At 50.0% G+C, this 20377-nt stretch overlaps 1 protein-coding gene across 1 annotated transcript in view; it reads left to right on the top strand.

Moving 5' to 3' along the window:
- The first annotated feature begins 3519 nt into the window (after positions 1-3519).
- Positions 3520-20377, top strand: part of cntn2 (contactin 2) — a 35914-nt gene continuing 19056 nt past the window's right edge. The window contains exons 1-3 of the mRNA XM_064306140.1: positions 3520-3918; positions 15481-15595; positions 18152-18293. Of these exons, the coding sequence (XP_064162210.1) occupies positions 15505-15595; positions 18152-18293 (233 nt within the window). The 5' untranslated portion in view covers positions 3520-3918; positions 15481-15504. The remainder of the gene's footprint in view (positions 3919-15480; positions 15596-18151; positions 18294-20377) is intronic.

The raw sequence follows: 20377 nt of genomic DNA, 5'->3' as shown, positions 1-20377 counted from the left end.
TGTGTGTGTGTGCGCATGTAGTGTGCATGGTGTGTAGTGAAATGGCCGATGCCGCGTGATAGGTGTGTTCATGTGTGCGGCGCAGTGGTGAGTGTCATTGTGGCAGTGCGTAGGTGTGGTTCGCCATGGATGGAGCAGGGTCGGGGGGGGCTTTCTCACTTATTTTGAGAATTAAATTAAGGATGGAGATGGATCTGTGTTCTGCTGGGTGTAGAGCGTGCATTACCTCAGCAGAAGTCTAAAAGAACAGCGAAAGTTTAGACTGAAGCCCTTATCCACCTGCTGGAAGACCCGGAAATTCATTTTCTCTCATGAGTCTCTGGCCTTAATCTCAAAAACCATATACTACTATGATGAAACTTACACTACAAGGGAAATCCAATAAAATGTAATAATATTTTGGAAAATATTTTCATTGCAACATGTTTTGTCATCCAAGACATTTGTGTTATGTCTATATATATATATAATATGGGACTGGTCTCACAGACACAGATTAAGCTTAGTCCTGGACTAAATTGAGTTTTGTGTGGAGAATCTCCAGTAAAAATTAGATTTGGTCTTGGACTAGGCTTAATCTGTTTCTGAAAAACTGGCCCTTAAATTTTTTTCATCCGTGTCTCAGGATATAACAAAAACCAGCAACATAGGAACTATCAGAGCTGTCACAAGTTGGGGTTCTGATTTTTGGGGCTCTTTGATAAATCCACCTGGGAGGTCCTTTTTGTACCATCAGTCTGCCTGACAAGTAGCTATAACTTTTGATTACTTCAACTGGTGGCTTTAAAAACGATACTGTGACACCTGTAAGAGCCACACATCAATTTGTGTCACGTATTTTAAACTCCCTGAAATGAGCCGTATGTCAGCTGGGGAGAAACGGGCGTGACTCGGCAGGTGGCTGGACGTTCACACCTGTCTAAAGGACAGTCTGAATTCTGGGATTAATGGCCAGGACGCATGTCAGTGGGAATGAGCGCATTGTGTCTGTTGTTTGTCCCAAAAGGTGCGGTGATTTTAATTATGATTAATCATGCAGGTAATGGTGTAGCATAGGAGCAAGGAGCTGGTCTTGTAAGCTATAGGCCACTGGTTTGATTCCCACAGCTGCTGTTGTATCCTACCCATGAGCAAGGTACTTAACCTGCATTGCTTCAGTATAGATATCCAGCTGTATAAATGCAATGTAAATGCTATGTAGTTGCGTAAGAGCATCTGCTAAATGCCTGTAATGTGATGTTCTTGTTCCTGCGTAACTGTTTGACTGAGCACCTTGGGTAATCGCTCGCCCACTCGCACTCTGATATGGATGGGGTTGTCTTCCTCAACTACTAATTTGGTCAGTCCAGCAGAGGGTCTAAATTTACATCGCACAGCAGGGTAGCATAATGGTCAGGGAACTGGGCTTTTGCAACTTCGGGATTGTAGCCTGGGTTTTCCGGTTGGGGTGATGGCGGCGCGCCTTTGAACATGGTAAGGCATTCTGAATGACTTCGGTAAATATCCAGCTGTGTAAGTGGATCGTATGTGAAGAATGTAATCCGTGTAAATCGCTCTGGGTAAGAGCGCTCGCTAAATGCCGGTAATTTAATGTAATGTAATGGATAAGAGCAACTGCTAAATGCCTTATATGTGAATGTAGCGTCTGTGGCTTACAGTACGCGTACAGTGCTGCATTTTGGTCGTGCACGATTGTGTTCAGCTGTGTTAAAACGGTGGTAAACTGTGTTTACGCACTGCACGAAGACATGCAGAAAACTGAATAATGTACAGTCAATATCCACATAGCCCTGATCTGCAGTGCGCTAAATAGAATACTTCTGCATCATAATATTCTGAACATGTTAAAACAGGGACTGTCATAGGCCAGGCTACAGGCTACACCAAAATTATTCAGCATTAAAAAAATGCAAATTTGTTTGGCATGTTTAGAGAGTAATATTGTTATATTATTGTTATCTTATGGTTAGAAAGTGGTAATTTGAATTTGAATGCTTAAATAAATCATCGTGCTCCAGGGTCTTGTTGAATCGTGAATATCCACTCAGCAAAGAGTGCTTTATACAGTTTGGGTCAAGAGTCCGTCTACTTCCTAGAGAGAGGGTTAAACCAATTCCAACTTCCGTAATGGGGCAGCAGCAGACTGTAATGGGGAAGTGACATATAACTGTGACACTTTTATGATTTCTGGTCTGGTTTCTCAGACCTGGAAATCGTAAAATTGCCACAGTCGTACGCTGTAGAACAGCTTTGAAATACTGGTTTCCTCCTTGAGACGTCCTCAGAGACAGAATATATGAAAACAGTTGTATGCCGTATACCGTGTGTTTTGTGTGCATGCACGTGTGAACGAATGCAGGATGTACACACACACACGTGACTGTAAACATGCGGTATGTGCGTTAGCCTTTTTGTGTGTACAAGGTTGTTTCTGTGTTGACAGGCTGCGTTCGAGCCTGATGAAATGGGGCAGAATTAGGATTTATAAAGAGCAGAGATGTACAAGGACACAGAGGATCCCAGGGCCTGCTGTATGGAGTCCGTCTGATGTGATTGTGTGCATATTGTTGCATGAGAAATTCATTAGTGAGGTAAGTGAAGGGGGAGGGGGGAGTGGGGGAGAAGGGGGAGGGAGGAAGAGGGGGGTGGGAGTTGAGTTGGGGGGGAGGGGGGGGGGGCATAAAACAGACCCCGTCGGAGAGAAGGGGGGAATTCAGCGCTCCCAGTCTAATCCGGCACTCCGAGCGGAGCAGAGCGGCAGCGGCAGCGGCTGAACACAAAAGACTGCGGGGAAGAGGAGCCGGATCGCCGTCTTCCTCCCTCCCTCCGTTTCATCCCAGAGAGAGAGAGAGAGAGAGAGATGAGGAGCGGAGAGAAGAGGGAGTAGAAGGAGAGAGTGAAAAAGAGGAGCGACGGTGAGCGCTTGCGTTTTCCAGAATAAGGGAAGAGGACGGTGGGGGGGGGTAGCGCAGGGGGACGAGAGCTGAGGAGTGGGGTGGGGGGGGGGTTGATGTTACGGACTATGAAAGGGGACGGAGCAGGAGGAAGAGACAGGAGTGAGTCCAAGATTGAAATAGAGAGAGGGAGAGACAGGAGAGAGTCTGAGAGAGGAAGAGAGTGAGAGACAGCAAGAGAGAGAGGGAGAGACGGGAGAGAGCAAGAGAGAGGGAGAGAGGCAGGAGAGAGTCCGAGAGAGGGAGTGAGAGACAGAGAAGGAGAGAGAGGGAGAGAGGAGAGAGAGGGAGAGAGAGAGAGAGAGAGAGGGAGAGAGAGAGAGAGAGAGAGAGAGAGAGAGAGAGAGAGGAGAGGAGAGACGGGAGAGAGTAAGAGAGAGGAGAGAGAGACAGAGAACGAGAGAGGGAGGGAGAGAGAGAGAGGCAGCGTAGGCTGTTTTCGTTGGGAGGACACATCCTAATGCGACAGGGCTGCAGTGAAGCCGAATCGCCTCACACTGAGGGAGGGAGAGAGAGAGGGAGAGAGCGAGGGTGAGTGAGTGAGTGAGCGAGGGAGAGAGGGAGGGAGAGAGGGAGGGAGGGAGAGAGCGAGGGATAGAGAGAGAGAGAGATAGATAGATAGAGCGAGACAGCACAGATCTGTCAATGTGAGTGCGCCGGGGAAGAGAGAGAGAGAGGGAGAGGGAGAGCGAGAGCGAGAGCGAGAGAGAGAGAGCGAGAGAAGGAGGGAGAGACTCGTTATGTGAAAATCCCATGCGCTCTCCTTTTATTCCAGGACGCCTCTGGAGGACAGCACCGCCCGCGCCTCCGCCACCGCCGCCGCCGCCGCGTATGAGCAGCGATCCACGCGTCTGCGCGCCTCCCCCCCGCCCCGGCGTCCACACAGCTCGGCCGCGCAGCCAGGAGGAAGCCGGCGTCCCGCTCCAGCTCCGGCTCCGGCTCCCGCTCCGCGTCGCTAATTAAGGTTAGCGCCCGATGCTGCGGGACCTCCCTCTGTTACCCGCTTCTGAGCCAGCCCCCTAATTAGCACCGCCCGGGGCGGTTTTAATCGCCCCGCTCCGTGTTCCTCGGCTGTCGGGACGTTAGCCGCTGGGAGGGTGGGGGGGGGTGGAGGGGTGGCGGCGGGTTGGGGGGGGTGTGTGTTGGTAGGGGGATGGTTCTTAAAGTGGCATGGTGCAATGTTGTGACTGTAGTTTTTGTTTGTAATTGTCATGAAAGGGGTGCCGTTTTTTCCCGGGACTGAGCGGTATAGTGTAGATGATGGGGAGGGGTTGTGCGTAGTTATCGGAGGATTCATGGAAATCCTGAAATTGGGGCTGATTCTGTACGGACTGATTCTGTGTACCGACTCCCAGCATGCACCTGGCAGACCTTTCCGAGCTGGTGTTGTCATCGCACTCATCTCTGGTCGTGTCCTAACCTTCTCCGCACATGTAGGGCATCCCCCCACGCCCCCCCGGCCCGTATCCTGAAGGACAGAGGCTGGGGCAGTCAGTTGTGTGGTCAATGCTGCTCTTATGGGTTCAGAGTGGGGCTCCCCATCGCCTGCCTGGGGCTCTTCCTGTTTGTTGGGCTGATGAGCTGAGGCTCTTCCTGTTTGTTGGGCTGATGAGCTGGGGCTCTTCCTGTTTGTTTGGGGTGATGAGCTGGAGGTCTTCCTGTTTGTTGGGGTGATAAGCTGGAGGACTTCCTGTTTGTTGGGATGATGAGCTGGAGGACTTCCTGTTTGTTGGGGCGATGAGCTGGGGCTCTTCCTGTTTGTTTGGGGTGATGAGCTGGAGATCTTCCTGTTTGTTGGGGTGATAAGCTGGAGGACTTCCTGTTTGTTGGGATGATGTGCTGATTGGCTGCGGACGGGTGGTGTAAACACAGGTGCACCACAGGGCCCAGCTGGAGTGTCTATCTCTCTGTTTCCTTCTATTTTCTCTCTTCCTCTCCCTACTTCCTTCCCTCTTTTCCCCTCTCTCATACTCCCTATCCACCTCACTTTCTCCCTCTCTTTCACCCCTTCCCTCCCTCTTTCTCTCGCCCCTTCCTTCCCTCTTTCTCTTGCCCCTCCCCCCCCCTCTCTCATTCCCTTCCTCTCTCTCTCTCTCTCTTGCTATTTCCAGTTGTGTTGGGCTGCCGGCGGCACCACAGTGGCTCAGCGTGTTTTCTGATCCACTGGGCGCAGACGGGCAGTTTGTCTCCAACCCCATTTGTCTCTCCAGCTCCGGAGCACCGCTCCGGACGGCTGTACTTTGTCAAATCAGTGCACCGGCCGGGCCGGCCACTGGCCGATCCCAAATAGAGAGCAGACACATTAATGCCAAACCGATTACCGTCAGTCTGTGCGCACTTGCGTTAGCATGCTTAGCTTTTCTGCGCAGTGCGCCTTAATTACATCCACTGTGCACTTTAGCGAAGTATTTAGCATTAGCGAAAGGAAGAATTGGACGTTTGTATGGGGTTTTTTTTTTATTCAAAGTGCTTCTGACGGTTAGCTCACTCATCAGGAATGAACCCCAGCGTTTCCCAGTTTTCTTCAGATGTACAGATACACTGTGGACCTTAGAGAGAACGCATTCACGGCTCTCGGCCCGGAAAGAGAGAAACGAGCATTGTTAGGCCCCGGCCTGTCCCGCTGAACAATGTGACTCTTTGACATGCGCTGGTCCGCGCTGAGCGAGTCGCGTAGCTTCTCCGACGAGCCCAGTCTCTCTCCTCCTCCTCCTCCTCTGTTTTTATTTATCTAATTCTGTCATTCTCTCTGAATCAAGCTGGTCTTGGCGCTCGGGCTGGTCTCTTTGTTTCTCTATTGTTTTCCCTACTCATGATCTCATCCCTCTTTCTCCCATTGGGGACCCCCCCCGGCCACCCCCCCACCCCCATGTCCTTAAAGAGAGCCACAAGGGGTCAATATACGATACTCCTGCCTCCCTCAGGAAACTGTTAGCCTCACTGAATTAATCTGGGTGACTAATGATGAGGGAAGAGATCAATTTCTCGGGACACGGTCACGTCAGTCTCGCTGGGTCTTGAGTTCCTGACGTGCGTGTTCAGAAGATTGAGCCTTTCTGACGGTGACCAATACGGGCGTCATAAAGGAAGGCGTGGTCAGGCGAGGGCCGAGACGCTGGACGGTCTCGCCACAGATTTTTAAAAAGCCAGCGAGGTGCGCGGTGGAGGTGCATGCTGGGAAGACTTCAGATCTCAGGGAGGACAGAAGGACAGGCCGGCAGACGTGGGGGCGGGAGGAGGTGTCAGTGTGGGTGTGGCGGAGGACGTGGGAGCGTGTGTGAACGGAACCCTGCACCTGAGCACCAGGTGGCTTAACGCAAGGCGCTCAGCGGTCATGTGACGTGCAGTCGCCCCTTAGTGTCCCGATCCCACAGGTGTGTGGCGCAGGTTCGAGCTTTTGGGCCGGCAGACTTCGACGTCGAAAATTCTAACCTGTGAATTGTGCGCTGCGGTGATAGCAGCGGCTCTACTTTCCGTTTCCAAATTGCCATCAAACCTGCGACTACCACCATTACCATAATGCACCTGCGCAAATGGATGCAGAAATTATTCAGTTAGACTTTTTTGGCTCGGAGAAAACCGCATTTATCCGCCCGTTCTCATTAAGTCAAAGCAGAGGGCGTGGAAGTTGTGCATTTATTACAGTTCGACCAGTTCGAGAAACTTTTAACAGCTCCATTTCTTTTTTTAAAAAAAGAGAGCATTTCACAACACATATCAAGTTGTGGATGTGACTGCAAAATCATTTTTTCAGGATGCTCACGTGTGTGCTTTTTGGGGTTTTTGTGTTTCGCATGTAAAATTCACGAGCTTGTCTTCAGCGTTCCTGCTGGGAGTTTATGTGTGTGTTTCTTTTCTGGTTGCGCAAGCTGTGTGACTGTTTAAATACCTCAAAACACCTTCAACCTTTTATAGAAACAGGGTTTCACTGCGGATGTTTTTTGCCTATAGGTCTGAGAGAACCTTGTTTGCAGCGTGGCGATTACAGATTGCTTGGACGGGTTCATTATTGTTAAAATATTTATGCACCATTTCTGTTTTCGTGGTATTTGCATGAGTCATTCTGTTATCGTCTTTAATTTTTTTTTTACATATTTTGTGAAGCACCTTGCGCTCCACTTCCTGCCACGAAACTTGCATTACCTCTGAGCCCCCTGATGTAGAAATGTACGAGATCTCGCTGGGAATGTCCCGGAGATGCTGTCTGATCCCTGTCTTCCTCAGCTTTACACGGAGAGATTAAGTGTTCTCAATTTGCATTGGGCCCACAGATATCCCAGTATTTTAATCAGATAACGTGTCAGGACAATTTATGGACCTAGACACTCCAGGACAGAAGCGGCTCAGATTCGCGTTGGCGTTTTTTTTAAGGTTGAGGTCCCTCAGTTGTCCCCTTCTCCCGCTCCTCCAGGGAAAAAAAAAAAAAAAAGAAAAATTTATTCTCTTAAATGTGAACCTATACACATTTTCAATCTCCATGAAAAAGTGCAGCAATAAAGCTATGGTGTGGAGTAGTAAAGTTATGAAGGATTTTGATATAACACTGTCAGACACTGACATTAACGTACGGCAAGCTCACCCCAGTGCTAGCAGAAAGTCTCCCTCCTGTCCTTAAGCGTTCTGAGAGAAGGAAATACATTCGTGGGATTCAGTAATAATGCGAGCGCATAATTCTCTTTGCATAATCTTCGGTCGCCTCGAGCGTTTTAAACGTCCTCCGTTGCCCTTCACTACATGTTCACACCCTCCCTCCCAAACCCCCCCCCCCCCCCCCCGGCCCCACCGACCCCCTGCGGGTCTAACACTGGGACAAGGGCCAGGGACGGCCCCTGGAACCGAACCCGCCTTTGGGCCCGGGTGGCCCGGGAGATGAGGTGGCTGCTGTCGATGCTGCGTGGCAGCTGGAGAGGGCTGGAATCCCTCGTTCAGCCGCCAGCCATATTGATTTCCCTCCTTCCCCCCCCCCCCCCTTTCACTGGTCCCGTCCTCCACGTCCGAGTCTGTGTTTGTGTATGGATCTGACGGAAGGCTAAGAGGCAGGAGCAATATTGAGGGAGCTGGGCTGTCCCAGGGGGCCAACACGCCCGTCCAGGGGCTCGGGGGGGTGGGTGGTGGGGGGGCAGGCGAGGTGGGTGGGGGGGGGGGGGGGGGGGGTGCGATCTGTCAAGGACAGGCTTTTGGTTTAACACCTTCTGGAGTGGTACTGCGTTGGGGGGAGAGTCCAAGCGCTCGCTGTTCAGTGTTCCAAAACCAGCTCGGGGCAATGCGAGAGAGAGAGATGATTCTTTTACATCAGGACCCCTATTACTTTTTTCTGTCCGACCTTTTGTGTTCAGAACGTTTTACCGGGCTTACTGCCCTGGAAAGTGTCGAGTTACGTGCAGCCAGCCCAGTCTCGGGGCGTTCTGTAAATACATCGAGCATGAACTCCTGAGCAGTTATTCCAGTACCTCAGCCGACACTTCTGGCCAGCCTCGTCCTTGGTAGCGTTGCCACTTCGGATCAATACCTCCCTTTCCTGATTTAACGAATCGATGCCTGCGAATGGCATTGGGCGAACTGATTTCCGACGCAAATCTTGGTGTCCCTGTATATCTGGTGGTGTCTTTCCTGTGGACTTTAAGATCGGGATGTTAATGATTTATAAAAAGGGGCGGTCAAAGCAGGCCACTCAAGACCCTGAAACGATTGCATCCGGAGGTCAAGGGTCAAACAGAGATCGGCCAGAGCATCTGCCAGTTCCAAGCCAGTCTGTTCCAGACCCTGGGGCACGTACAGAGGGAGCTGTGTGGGACCGGAGAGAGCTATCATTAATGTGAAGTGCGTGTCTGTAAATAAGCCTCTGTTTAACTCTGGCATTTGGTGGGGGTGGGGGGGGGGGGGGGGCAGAGCGGCGGGGGTTGGTGAGGGGTGGGGTGGGGTGCACCCCTGGAGACACAGAGCCGTCCATTGTTTCCCAGAATGCAACGCAGACGCAGATGCGACATCTATGGCTCAGATCTGCCCGGCTCCGATGACTCAGTCAGGTGATCGTCTCGCGGCTTCGCTGTGCGCTTCCACGACCGCGAGCGACTGCTTCCTTCGGAGACCGTGTTTTGACTGACAGGAATTAACACCGTGACTCACAATGACTTCATTTCATTTCGCCGAGGGCCCACCGTACAGTGTCTAGTTAGAGACGCCTCAATATAGGAACTGATCAGCATATAGCTGTCAAAGCAACTTTTTTTTTCCTGCCGGGGAGAGCTGGGACGTCGAGTTCCATTTTAAAAACGAATGTAATGAATAGTGAATGTCTATTCTCCAGCATATTCTGTGAATTCAAATGTCCAGTGCAGTCTGCTGTTTGAAAGCAGATGCTTGCTGATTGTCGCTTGCTAAAAAAAAAGAAAGAAAAAAAAGAAAAGGAGCCTATAATCTTTTTTATAGGAACTTATTAACAAGAGGCATTTTCAATGAATGGATGGAACAATTAAAACTAAACAAAGGTGGATCTCCTGAGGCTCATAAATTCTGAAATAAATAATCAAAAGAAAGGGTAGACGTGTATCCAGCCAAAATCTAAATTTGGAGAGTTATCAGCTCATCAGGGTAATGGTAAGAGATCAAGAGGGCAATCACCATCCGTTGAGATCTGAGGCTTTTCACTCGCTGGCCAATTGCTTTTCACCTTGCCAAGGAGGTCTATAAATTAAGTGACTTTTCTTTCAGGCTGAGACTTAATCTTCCAAACTGGACTTTTTCCAGAATTTTTCAGTCTCCCTTGCAATTCAGTGAGAGCCGATGCTGGAAACCCACCCGGGCGAGATCAATTAGATGATTATCTTCCTCTGCAAGCCAACGAGCGCCATCTGTACCGCACACGGGGTTCGGATCAATAGGTTGACCACGTACACGTTTACATGTCGATACAGTAAGCCAACATCCAGCCCTTTTAATGCTGTTGCTGCGGTCTTAGTTGGCTGCACGACATGGCATAAACACACACACGTGCACATGCACTCAAATGCATGCACGCACACACACACACACACACACACACACACACATACACACACATACACATGCATGCGTGCACACACACACACAAATACGTGCACACATGCACGCACACACATGCAGACAGATGTGTGCACACACACACACACGCACACACACAAAAATTCAAGCCTACGTGTATGTACACACACACTCACACGCACACACAAATTCATGCCCGCGTGTACTCACACACAAACACACACACACAAAAATTCAAGCCTGCGTGTACGCACACACACACACACGCACACACAAATTCAAGCCCGTGCACACACACACACACACAGTACTGTGTGTCCCGCACTTAGCTGACTGCTCACCATTTACTGCAGCAGAACCCGGCTCTCCTCTCATTCCTGCCTCCCCTTCGCCTCTCAATCTGCTTGCTAAAATGTCCTATTTCTGACGCGCTCAGCAATTTCCTCTCCTCTCTCTCTCTCTCTCTCTCTCTCCCGGTCCACTTCGCCCTCAAACCGCCAGCTGGGGTCACGATACAGAAGACGGACGAGACCCAGCCGGTCTGAAACGCAGACGAGCTCCACCGGCCTTCTGCTGAGCCCGTACCGCGCGCCGCGAGCGCTCTCCTTTCTGCGCGAGATTCGATAGCAATTACAGTAGCGCGGGCGGCGGGGGGAGCGACGGGGGCTATTGTTGGGATGAGAGGGCGGATTACGGAGCAAAGCAGCGCTCTTTCAGAAAGTTCTGGAAATGATATCTCGGGGTACAAGGATTCCGGGCTTTAACCGGGGATGTCAGAGCAGCAGCCGGCTCTGTGGACTGACAGATTTCAGATTTCGCTGGTGCGTCTGCTATTGTGTACTGTGAAACACACGCGAATGCTTTATGTTGCCAGCCTTACATCTGTAATTTGAGCTGACAATACCTATCAGAATTGAGTACTAAGACTGCAGAGGTAAAAAAACCTGTCTGTTACCACACCGTAGCAGGATAGCCTTTCCTTGCCTTCTGTAAAGACGCGCACTCACGCTCAGTGCTCGGAGAGAAATGACGCGAGACGCACTTTTTTGAAACATTTAATCTGGTCGCTGCCGAGAAACCACGGAGCGGTTCGGTGCGCCGCCCGCCCGCCGCGGCGTTCCCTCGCGCCCGTGAGCTCAGCGGGCTCTCTGGCTGCGGGGCGGCGGACGGAAGACTGGGCCTTTGTATCTGTCAGTGAAAGGGTGTGCTAGGGTGTCGGGGGGTTGGGGGGGACATGGGGGGACATGGGGGGGGATGCAGAGAGCCAATCAAAAGGCTTTGTGTCACATTGAATTGTGGTGTCAAATGCAGGTGCCTCGTGCAGCTGCATGCTGGGAGAAAGAGAGAGAGAGAGAGGGATGAAAAGGAGAGAGAGAGGAGAGGGAGAGAGAGGGAAAGAGAGAGAGAGGAGAGCGAGAGAGTGAGCGAGAGAGAGAGAGAGAGAGAGGGATGAAAGGGAGAAAGAGAGAGAAAGAGAGGGAGAGGAGAGGGAGAGAGAGAGAGAGAAAGAGAGAGAGAGGGAGAGGAGAGCGAGAGATAAAGGAGAGAGAGGAGAGAAGAGAGGATGAAAGAGAGAGAGAGAGAGAGGGAGAGAGATTGATTTGATAGCCGCACGCCCCGAGAACACTTTGAGAAAGTCCTGCGCTCGCAGTCGAGCGAAGCCGCAGCTTCGGGTCCGATGTGCGCGCCTCTCGAGAGCGCTCATTTCGGTATCATCCCGTTTGGGGTGCGTGTGCGCGCCCGCGAGCACCGTACTTACGCTGATTGCTCTCTTGTGTGTTTCGAGTTCCCCCTTTCTCTGTCAAAAGCCCTCCCTCGGGAGTGATGTCACGGTGAGAGCCTGAGATGGCCTTGTCATTTTCGTGAGCGTCGCGCCGTGTATCTCCCCCGGAGGAGCCGGCGAGGGTGACTTTATTTTTGGGCTCCGGGCGCAAAGCGGAAATCGCATCTTTTCTGTCGAAGGACAAAGGCCTTCATTCAGGCTCCCTCTACGGAGCCCTAGGGATTGACCTTTGACACCGCGTCTAATACGACTATAAAAAAAATGGCGACCTACGGAGGTTAAGGACAGCGTGTCGCTACAAAAGCCCTCGAGCTCTGCCTGGGGTGCTTTGCCCTGGCCATCCACTACGTTGTCAGGCTTGACAGTGGACAGTGGAGGTCTTTGTACCCTATGATTGACAGTCAGCCACAGCCAATGGAGTGCTGCCACTGAAAAGGGCATAGGAAGTTGAGCGACCTCTTCAACCTATGCTACTCGGAGTGACAGAGGTTGTAGATGCTTCACAAATTCCCTTCCTCTTCTCCCACCGTCTAAATATGTATTATTATTATTATTATTATTATTATTATTATTATTATTTATTATTATTATTATAGCAGTGCTGTATAAAGATGTTGTGGAGTGCTTATTTTGTCCAGGTTGACAGCTTTCTGGTGCTACAGATATCTAAGTTCAGCATTATGGGCTTTTCAAGCATTATTTCCTCAAAATCTGACATGTAATGAATTGTCTTGCGCACATATTAAATTCTGATCAGCGTTTCCGGTTTATGTTTAAACGAAAGTATTGTTATTGTTATTATTGTGGTTTATTCCGTCTCCAGGTTCGCGGTGTCTCACGCGGAACTGGACGAGCTGGGCATTAAATCTCCATTAGTTCTCCGGCGCCTGTAAATCACGCTGTCAAAACATTTTTTCTGGGTGCTAATGTCTGGTTGGCTGAGATATTAACCACCTGTGCTGATGGCTGTTCGGGGGATTGGGAAGCTGGGCTCTTTGTCTGATTTACCCCACTCTTCTGCTCTTAAGCTGCGCTCCCGTTGTGTGCAAATGAAACATAACTCCAGGAAAAAAAAAACGCCTTTTATCGCCTTCCATACACGCCACTTACTTCGAAATGATGACAAACTCCACGATGTTAGCTGCGCTTCAGAAATGTAGTTTCGGTGTCTGTGTGAGACTCGCGGTTTTCGTTTTATATTATCTTTCGGGCTGGGGGATTTGCGTCAAGCACCAAAGTCACGGCTGTGACCATTATTTACTCGTTTGCGTTTGTGATTCGCGGTGATTTATATTAAAGCTCTTCTCTGTCGGATGCTCTGGATGGTGATTTTATGCGGCAGGCACACAGCCTTGACAGAGCACCTGATGCTGTAGTTCCAGGGCAGGGCTGCTCCACACAGACGTGACCCTTTTTGACAGACAGGCGCAGATCTGCCTGGTTACAGGGGATCTTGAGGGGTGGTCTAAAATGGGGGAGGGGCCTACGGTGTTTCGGCTGCTCAAAAAAAACCTTTTGAATAAATAAGCGGTCCTGTGTCTGCTGCTCACGTCCCGCTCTTCAATCAGGGTCTCGTACAGAGCGGACCCCCTGCTGGGGGCGGGGGGCTCCATTTAGGGGGAGACGTCCCGCCAGCAGATGTCTGGGATGAACTAAAAGCATCCCCGCCTGGAGCTACCATTAGACCTTCCGTGGGGTGAAGGGGTGAGACTCCGGATGTGCGCCAGTGTGACAGAGTGACAGTGTACGTGTGTGTGTGTGTGTGTGTGTGTGTGTGTGTGTGTGTGTGTGTGTGTGTGTGTGTGTGTGTGTGAGTATGGGGTGTGTACGTGTGGGCTGGTGTGTGGTGTGGTGTGTGTGGTAGCGTGTTGTTGGTGTTTGTTGGTGTGTGTGTGTGTGGGGGTGTGTGTGTGGGGTGTGTGTGGGTGGGTATGCGTGTGTGGTGTGTGTGTGTGTGTGTGTGTGGTGTGGGTGTGTGGTGGGTAGCATGTGTGGGTGTGTGTGTGGTGTGGGTGGTATGCATGTGTGTGGGTGTGTGTGTGTGGGTGGTATGGTGTGTGTGTGGTGCGTGTGTGTATTGTATGCGGGGTGCGTGTGTGTGGTGTGTGTGGTGGTGTGTGTGGTATGTGTGTTGTGTGTGTGTGGTGGGTATGTGTGTATTGTGCGTTGATCTGTGTAGAGTGTGTATATGTGTGTGTGTGTGTGTGTATGCGTATGCGTGTGTGTGTGTGTGTGTGTGTTTGTTGCCTGTTTGTGTAATATACACAGAGCTTCCTGTTCTCACGTGTACGCTCATTTAATCCACTTACATAGCATGTGACTCAGCCAATCACATAGGCCCATGCTGGGATCCAGTTCAGGTCCTATATACAGCAGTGTATCCATGGAGGAGATATAGAGTGGGAACACTTGAGAACAGCAGTCATTGCCAGAGTCGTTCCTCGAGCAGGCTCGCTAGCGTTGCCATTGGATAATACCGCAGTGCCCAGGGTTCCATGCATGCGTGAAAACCAGCGAGTCACTGCTAGACTGGCAGCAGATCTGAGGCCGGTGGTGGAGCAGCACTGGGTATATTTGAGTTACTGTAACTAGTTTAATCCATGAATGGCACAGTCGGCGCAGTCGATCGGCATCCAGACTGCTTAAACTGTTTGGTTCGGGGTTCCGGGGGGGGGGGGGGGACGCTTATGCGAGATGCTCGCGCGCTCCTTAACAAGCGTTCAAAAAAAAAAAAAGTGAACCCCCAATTATGGAGCCAAGAGGAGACGTGTGTGGCCCTCCCCGGAGAGGGGGTGCCAGGATAAAACAAAGAGGCGCAAGATAAATTTTTTAATCCGAAAACTGAGCCATGAAGCAGTCCTTCAGTTTCCCCAGTCAATCAAATCCTAATTTTACTTTACAAAAAAAACACCTTTTTTTCCATCTGATCACGACTATAATAATGATTAGTAATTAGTGACAGAATACGTGAAGGGAACACGGGGACCCTGTCGGAGCTTCACGTGTGCGGTGTCGTGAGAATTACATCCTGGGGCGGATTCCTCGTCCCGAATCCAAAACTCCGGCGATGTTCCCGGTCCCCCCGTCCTCTGCTGCGATGGTCGGAGAGGCGAGGGTTTCAAACGGCCTTTTTTTCTGCTGAAATTTTAATGGACGCGGTCGGAGGAGACGCCGGCAGGAAGTGCCGAGCCAGCGTTTCCCGGCCCGGGCGGGGAAACGGCCGCCTCGCCGTTTCGGAACAAGTGAAATGGCTCCGAGGGCTCGGTTTCAAAAAGCCGCCGTTGCCGCCGCCGTTACCGCCGCCGTTGCTGCCGCCGTTGCTGCCGCCACCGCCAGACTTACAGCGCTTGGCTTTTGCACCTCGTGCCAGCATATAAACCTAACAACAGCTCCTCCTTCCCCCCCACGCCCCAAAATTTATTTTCACCCCAGCCCCCACAGCTGTGCCCCTTTCGTCTGCTATACATGTACATCTGTGTTTGTAATTGAACTGCAAAAATGTAATTCAGCGTACTGTAAGAGCATTGTGCCGGATAGATTTTTTTTTTTTTTTGAGAGAATACTAAATCAGAAACCATTTTGTCCTGTGAGCACGTGGACTCTTTCTGTGTGTGATTTTGGGCATCGCGGACGAGGGCTCGCCCCCGTAGCCGGGCTGCAGAGGGGAAACGGGAGGTGGCGGCGATGGCGGGTTGACCTGCTCTTTGTTTGTGACCCGCCCAGGTTTTTGGAGGGGCTCGTGGGCTCATGCCGGAAACAAGGCGCGGTCTCCTCTGGAGGATGGGGCGTCTGGCCCGGCTGCTCTGCCTCTGTTCCCTGGCCCTGAGCTACACCGTGGGTAAGACCCCCCCCCCTTTTCCTGAACTGTTTCTCCTTGGTCTATTCTGCATTGTGTCCCACACTCGCTTATAAGATGCATTTTTTATTTTTTTCCCCCTTGTGCAGCACCTTGTCCCAGTTACATCTTCGCCCCACACTTCCCCACCACCACCACCCCCCCGCCCCCCGCCCCCCGCCCCACCTGTCATCCCTGTCTGTTTTATGTTTCTGGGTCTCCGACTTTTTTTTTATTTTGTCTCGCTCAACATCCATCTGATGAAATAAATATGCAGGATGTCACGCTGATGAATTGGAGCATGTCTGCCATCCGGGGGAAATTGGGCAAGGTGGGGGGGGGTCCGGACGCGAGGATATTAAAAATGTATGCTGTTATCCTTGATCAGCGAGTGGAAGATATTTGGTTTTCTGAATTTGAAATTTTTTTTTCTGTTAAAATAATTCTGAGGTCTCATAAAATATGGATAGAAATTGTAGCGACGGCTGCGTTTCAATTATCCTGGCCCCGTCTAGTCAAGCATACACTCAAGCATGTGTTGACTTCGCTCTATTCATCCCGGTACCTGAAAGCCCAACATGTCATCGCCCTGTTTCTGGGCCTGGATGGTGGTGTTCATGTCTTTTCTGGGTATGAAAATGACACTTCTACTATTTAAGAATAACGATTGTTCTGGAGATAAGTGGGTCTTAGAGTACGCACTGGATCTATACTGGATCATAATGATGGTGAATTACTGTACTGCATGTCTGAAAGGGCAAACCACCGCACGTACGCGTCTGTCCTCCTTGTCTCAGAGATCCGTTCTCACATTTTCACCTACTCCCCTTCAGAAGGCTTACAAAGAACCACTGCAGAATCGAGTAGGAACAGGGAGTACCTGAAATTGGGGCAGTCCGGGGCACGTATCCACCCAAGGGGAACACCTCGCACCACAACATGTATTTGTAGGAAACATTCAGACCTGAAAGGTTCCAACTAGGGTCCCTGGAGTTCTAATGCAGCAGCAGTGTTATCCACTGCCCTGCCCATCTGTCGTGCCTACTCATAAATATTATATCTTTTTACATTATGGGGCAAGGCAGATAAAATAAATGCTTTGCTTTACAGCAATCCCTGCCCAATGAGAAGTATACTCGTATGCAGCGCTAAACATAAACTGAGATGATTTATATTCAGCGCCAGAGATGCGCTGTGTCTAGAAAGACTTTTCGTGCTCAGGGCTGGAATCCCATTACCAGCGACCGTAAACATGTCTCTGCGCAGTTGTGTAATCCTAGCCGAGGAAAGACCTTGAGGAACTGTGTTGGAGATTCTCCTCTTCCTTTTCCCAGGTTTCTCTCTGTCCCAGATTCAAAAAGGGACCCCCATTACATTGCAGGCGTTTAGCAGACACGCTTATCCAGAACGACTTACACAACATTTTTATATAGCATTTCCATTGCATCCATTTATACAGCTGGATATATATACTGAAGCAATGCAGGTTAGGTACCTTGCTCGAGGGTGGGACGGCAGTGTCCTACCTGGGAATCGAACCTATGACCTTTAGGTTACAAGACCAGCTCCTTACCCACTATACCACACTTCCACCCCAACCCCCAACCCCACCAGAAATAAATCCAGCGTTCCTGCCCCCCCATGCATACCCCACAGCTCAAGCTCCATTTAAAATTAAAGGCCTGAGTTCTCTGCACACCAGGGGAGTGTCTGTCCTCTAACACCCCTCCCACCCCCATCCCCCCACCCCCCCCCACGGCCCCCCTGGTCCTCCTCAAGACACATTTCTCACAACAGATCCAATTAACAACAGCAACATTGGCCCTGGCAGGAGAGGGCCCCTCGTGAATACAGTGCGTCCCGTTTTTTTCTTTTTCCTGGTGCTTTTCCACAAAGATGTGCGCATGATCGCATTAAGTGTCTTGGCTGTGCCTCATTCTCTAGCTGAACAACGGAACTGTGGCAGGGCACAGAGGCGGCCGCAAAATATTCCCTCATTTTGGTTTTTGTTTAATTTTATTTATCTGCCCCATAAGAGAGTCAGTCGTTCTCACCCAAATGCGTATTTATGCTGGCTGCATCTTTTTTTTAAATCTTATGTTGCTGAAGTCTTAACCGTTGCCATGGGTCACTGGCTTCTGGGAATGTATCTACGTTATGTATGAATCTGAACTGTGATTCATGGCCCCTGTCTAGGACTGATCCGAAGTGCCCCGGAATTCAATTATACGCCATCCGCAGGATGTGAGCTCCCGTTTAGTCCGAAACATATACATCTCAATTTATCCAGTTTGCAATGAAAACCATTTACGGCTCCTACCTGCCCCGTGCGAGCGGTAAACTGGAGGCGTTCGTCCGGGCTCGGCGTGTAGGGATGTGTCCGTAGGCCCCGGGAGTGATTTTGAAAGCAGCAAGCTGTTTCCTGTCGTGTGGGACCGGCTGTTTGTGATCGACCTTCAGGACGGCCCAGAACAGCTGGAGCCGCGCGCTAACGAATCGCCGTGAATGCTAGGGCGGGCTGGGAATTTTACCCAGAGTTCTCCGTTTCCGCGCTTGCAGCTGGCGAGGTGTGCGTGGCCGGCCATGACAGCGGCCCGGTGTTCGAGGAGCAGCCCTCCAGCCTGGTCTTCCCGGAAGGCCTCCCCGAGGAGAAGGTCACCTTGACCTGCCAGGCCAGAGCCAGCCCTGCCACCACGTACAGGTAATGTACTAAAGAAGCACAGAGGTAATGTACCAAAGAAGCGCACAGGTAATGTACCAAAGAAGCACACAGGTAATGTACAGAAGTGTGTAGGTAATGTACGGAAGCACACAGGTAATGTACCAAAGAAGCACACAGGTAATGTACAGAAGTGTGTAGGTAATGTACGGAAGCACACAGGTAATGTAAAAGTCCTCGCGTACATACAGCACGTACTAGCGTAACTACATCAGAGAAGGAATTAGCGGGGGTGTCGTGGGGGCGGGGCACCCTTATGAGCAGCCATGGGGGGGGCGCCCCTGAGCACCCAAACACACTGACTTGTTCTCCTCATTCACAAATGAACATTGTTTAATGAATGTGGACAAGCAACGGTGCGCATCGTTTGCGTTAGTACAAATAGAACACATATCTTGGTCGGAGTTGACGTTGAAATGTATCGTACCTTTCATCTCTCATCTTGCCTCACACCAGTATGTATGACAGGCTGGCCCCACCCCTAACCCACATGCATGTAAATAAGCATGGGTGTTTTGCACGTGAAGTTTCATAACATCGTGAACGGCGGCAGTTGGTTCAAAACGCAGCCGCCACATCATTGACTGAGACTGGAAAGACTAGTTAGAAAGAGAGCTCGTTTAACTACAGTACTCTTAATTTCACATTTCCTGTGCCTTTCATAATTGATTTTTTTTTAAGGTCCCTTTGATTGGCTTCTAAGGCACAGATGTGCTCAGCACCAACACGCACCGCTAATACTCTGCTAATAGGCGCCAGCCGGAAGGCAGGCTTAGGTCATCCGATTCCAGCCGGCTTGGCGTTCCACCTGTCAATCACGACAGAAGCACCCGGGGCAGCTTTTCGTTCTCGTGCTCATAACACCCTGCCGATGGGTACTATGCCAACATAATGCCAGCGACGGAACATTCTGCACGTACGCTGAAAACCAATTAACTTGTTATTTGTTTATTTATTTATTTATTCGTATATTTATTTATTTTATTCTTAAAGCACTTTGGGCAGTTTTTTTGTATGAGGTGCAATACAAATAATGATGATGAAGATGATGCTTATTATTATTATTATTATTATTATTATTATTATTATTATTATTATTACACTGGTTTGAAGTGGCTACATTACACTATTTAGCAGATGTTAGCTGTACAGTTTTGTTTACAATCCATTTATACAGCTGGATATTTCCTGAAGCAGTTCAGACTGAGTACCTTGCTCAAGGGTACAATTACAGTATCCCCAACAGAGAATCAAAGGCACATCCTTTGAGTTGAGATCCCCAAATTTACACTGTATCACGCTGCCACCCTCATATAATATGAACTAGGATGTGTCTACCGCTGGTGTATTGTGTATGTTTCATTCCTACAATATGCCCACAATGACATTATGGTTATTGATTTTTTTTGACATGACCTCATCTATCCGGGGTGATGTAAGATGTCTGGTTTTACACTGTATAGATCCTTTTCCTTTTAGTGTACAAGGGAGCCAGATGTGCTTAATCCTCCTCCTGACGTCCACAGCAGCAACTCATCTCAACGACACTCTAGCTACAGCACACCTGGGGGGGGGGGGGCGCACTGAGGACATTGAGCTGACATATATGGGGATATGCTTCTTGAATCCCAGCCCCTTTTTTCCCCCCTTCATAACAATCCTTGATGGGCGAGGCGACCGAAATCAATATCAATAAATCAGAACCTCCCCTTTTTTCTCTTAATTTGCATAGCGTTAACTCCATTTGTAAATCTTTCATAGTATCGCCTTAAATTTTGTGGAAGGTGACGTCGCTGCCCTTTTTTTTTTTTTTTGGATTTATGACAACCGTAGATTGCAGCATTACTTTCAACTCCCATTTAAACTGCTCCAAACTTAAAAAGGCTGGTGTTACTGCAGGTGTCACTTTGTTTTAGCTGTCGTTCTGTACCTGTGTTGTTGTTGTTGGGGGCCTTAATGGCTGCCAACATTCAACTTCAACAACAACAACAACAACCAGAACAACAGAAAGTTCTTTGATTGTCCTCTCACGCTCCCTGATGTTCGACCTGACGTTACCGAGGTCA

Source organism: Anguilla rostrata, chromosome 13 (assembly GCF_018555375.3).
Source record: "Anguilla rostrata isolate EN2019 chromosome 13, ASM1855537v3, whole genome shotgun sequence".
NCBI classification, from domain to species: Eukaryota; Metazoa; Chordata; class Actinopteri; order Anguilliformes; family Anguillidae; genus Anguilla; species Anguilla rostrata.
The sequence above is the reverse complement of the archived record's forward strand: the minus strand, read 5'-3'. Positions and strand labels throughout refer to the sequence as shown.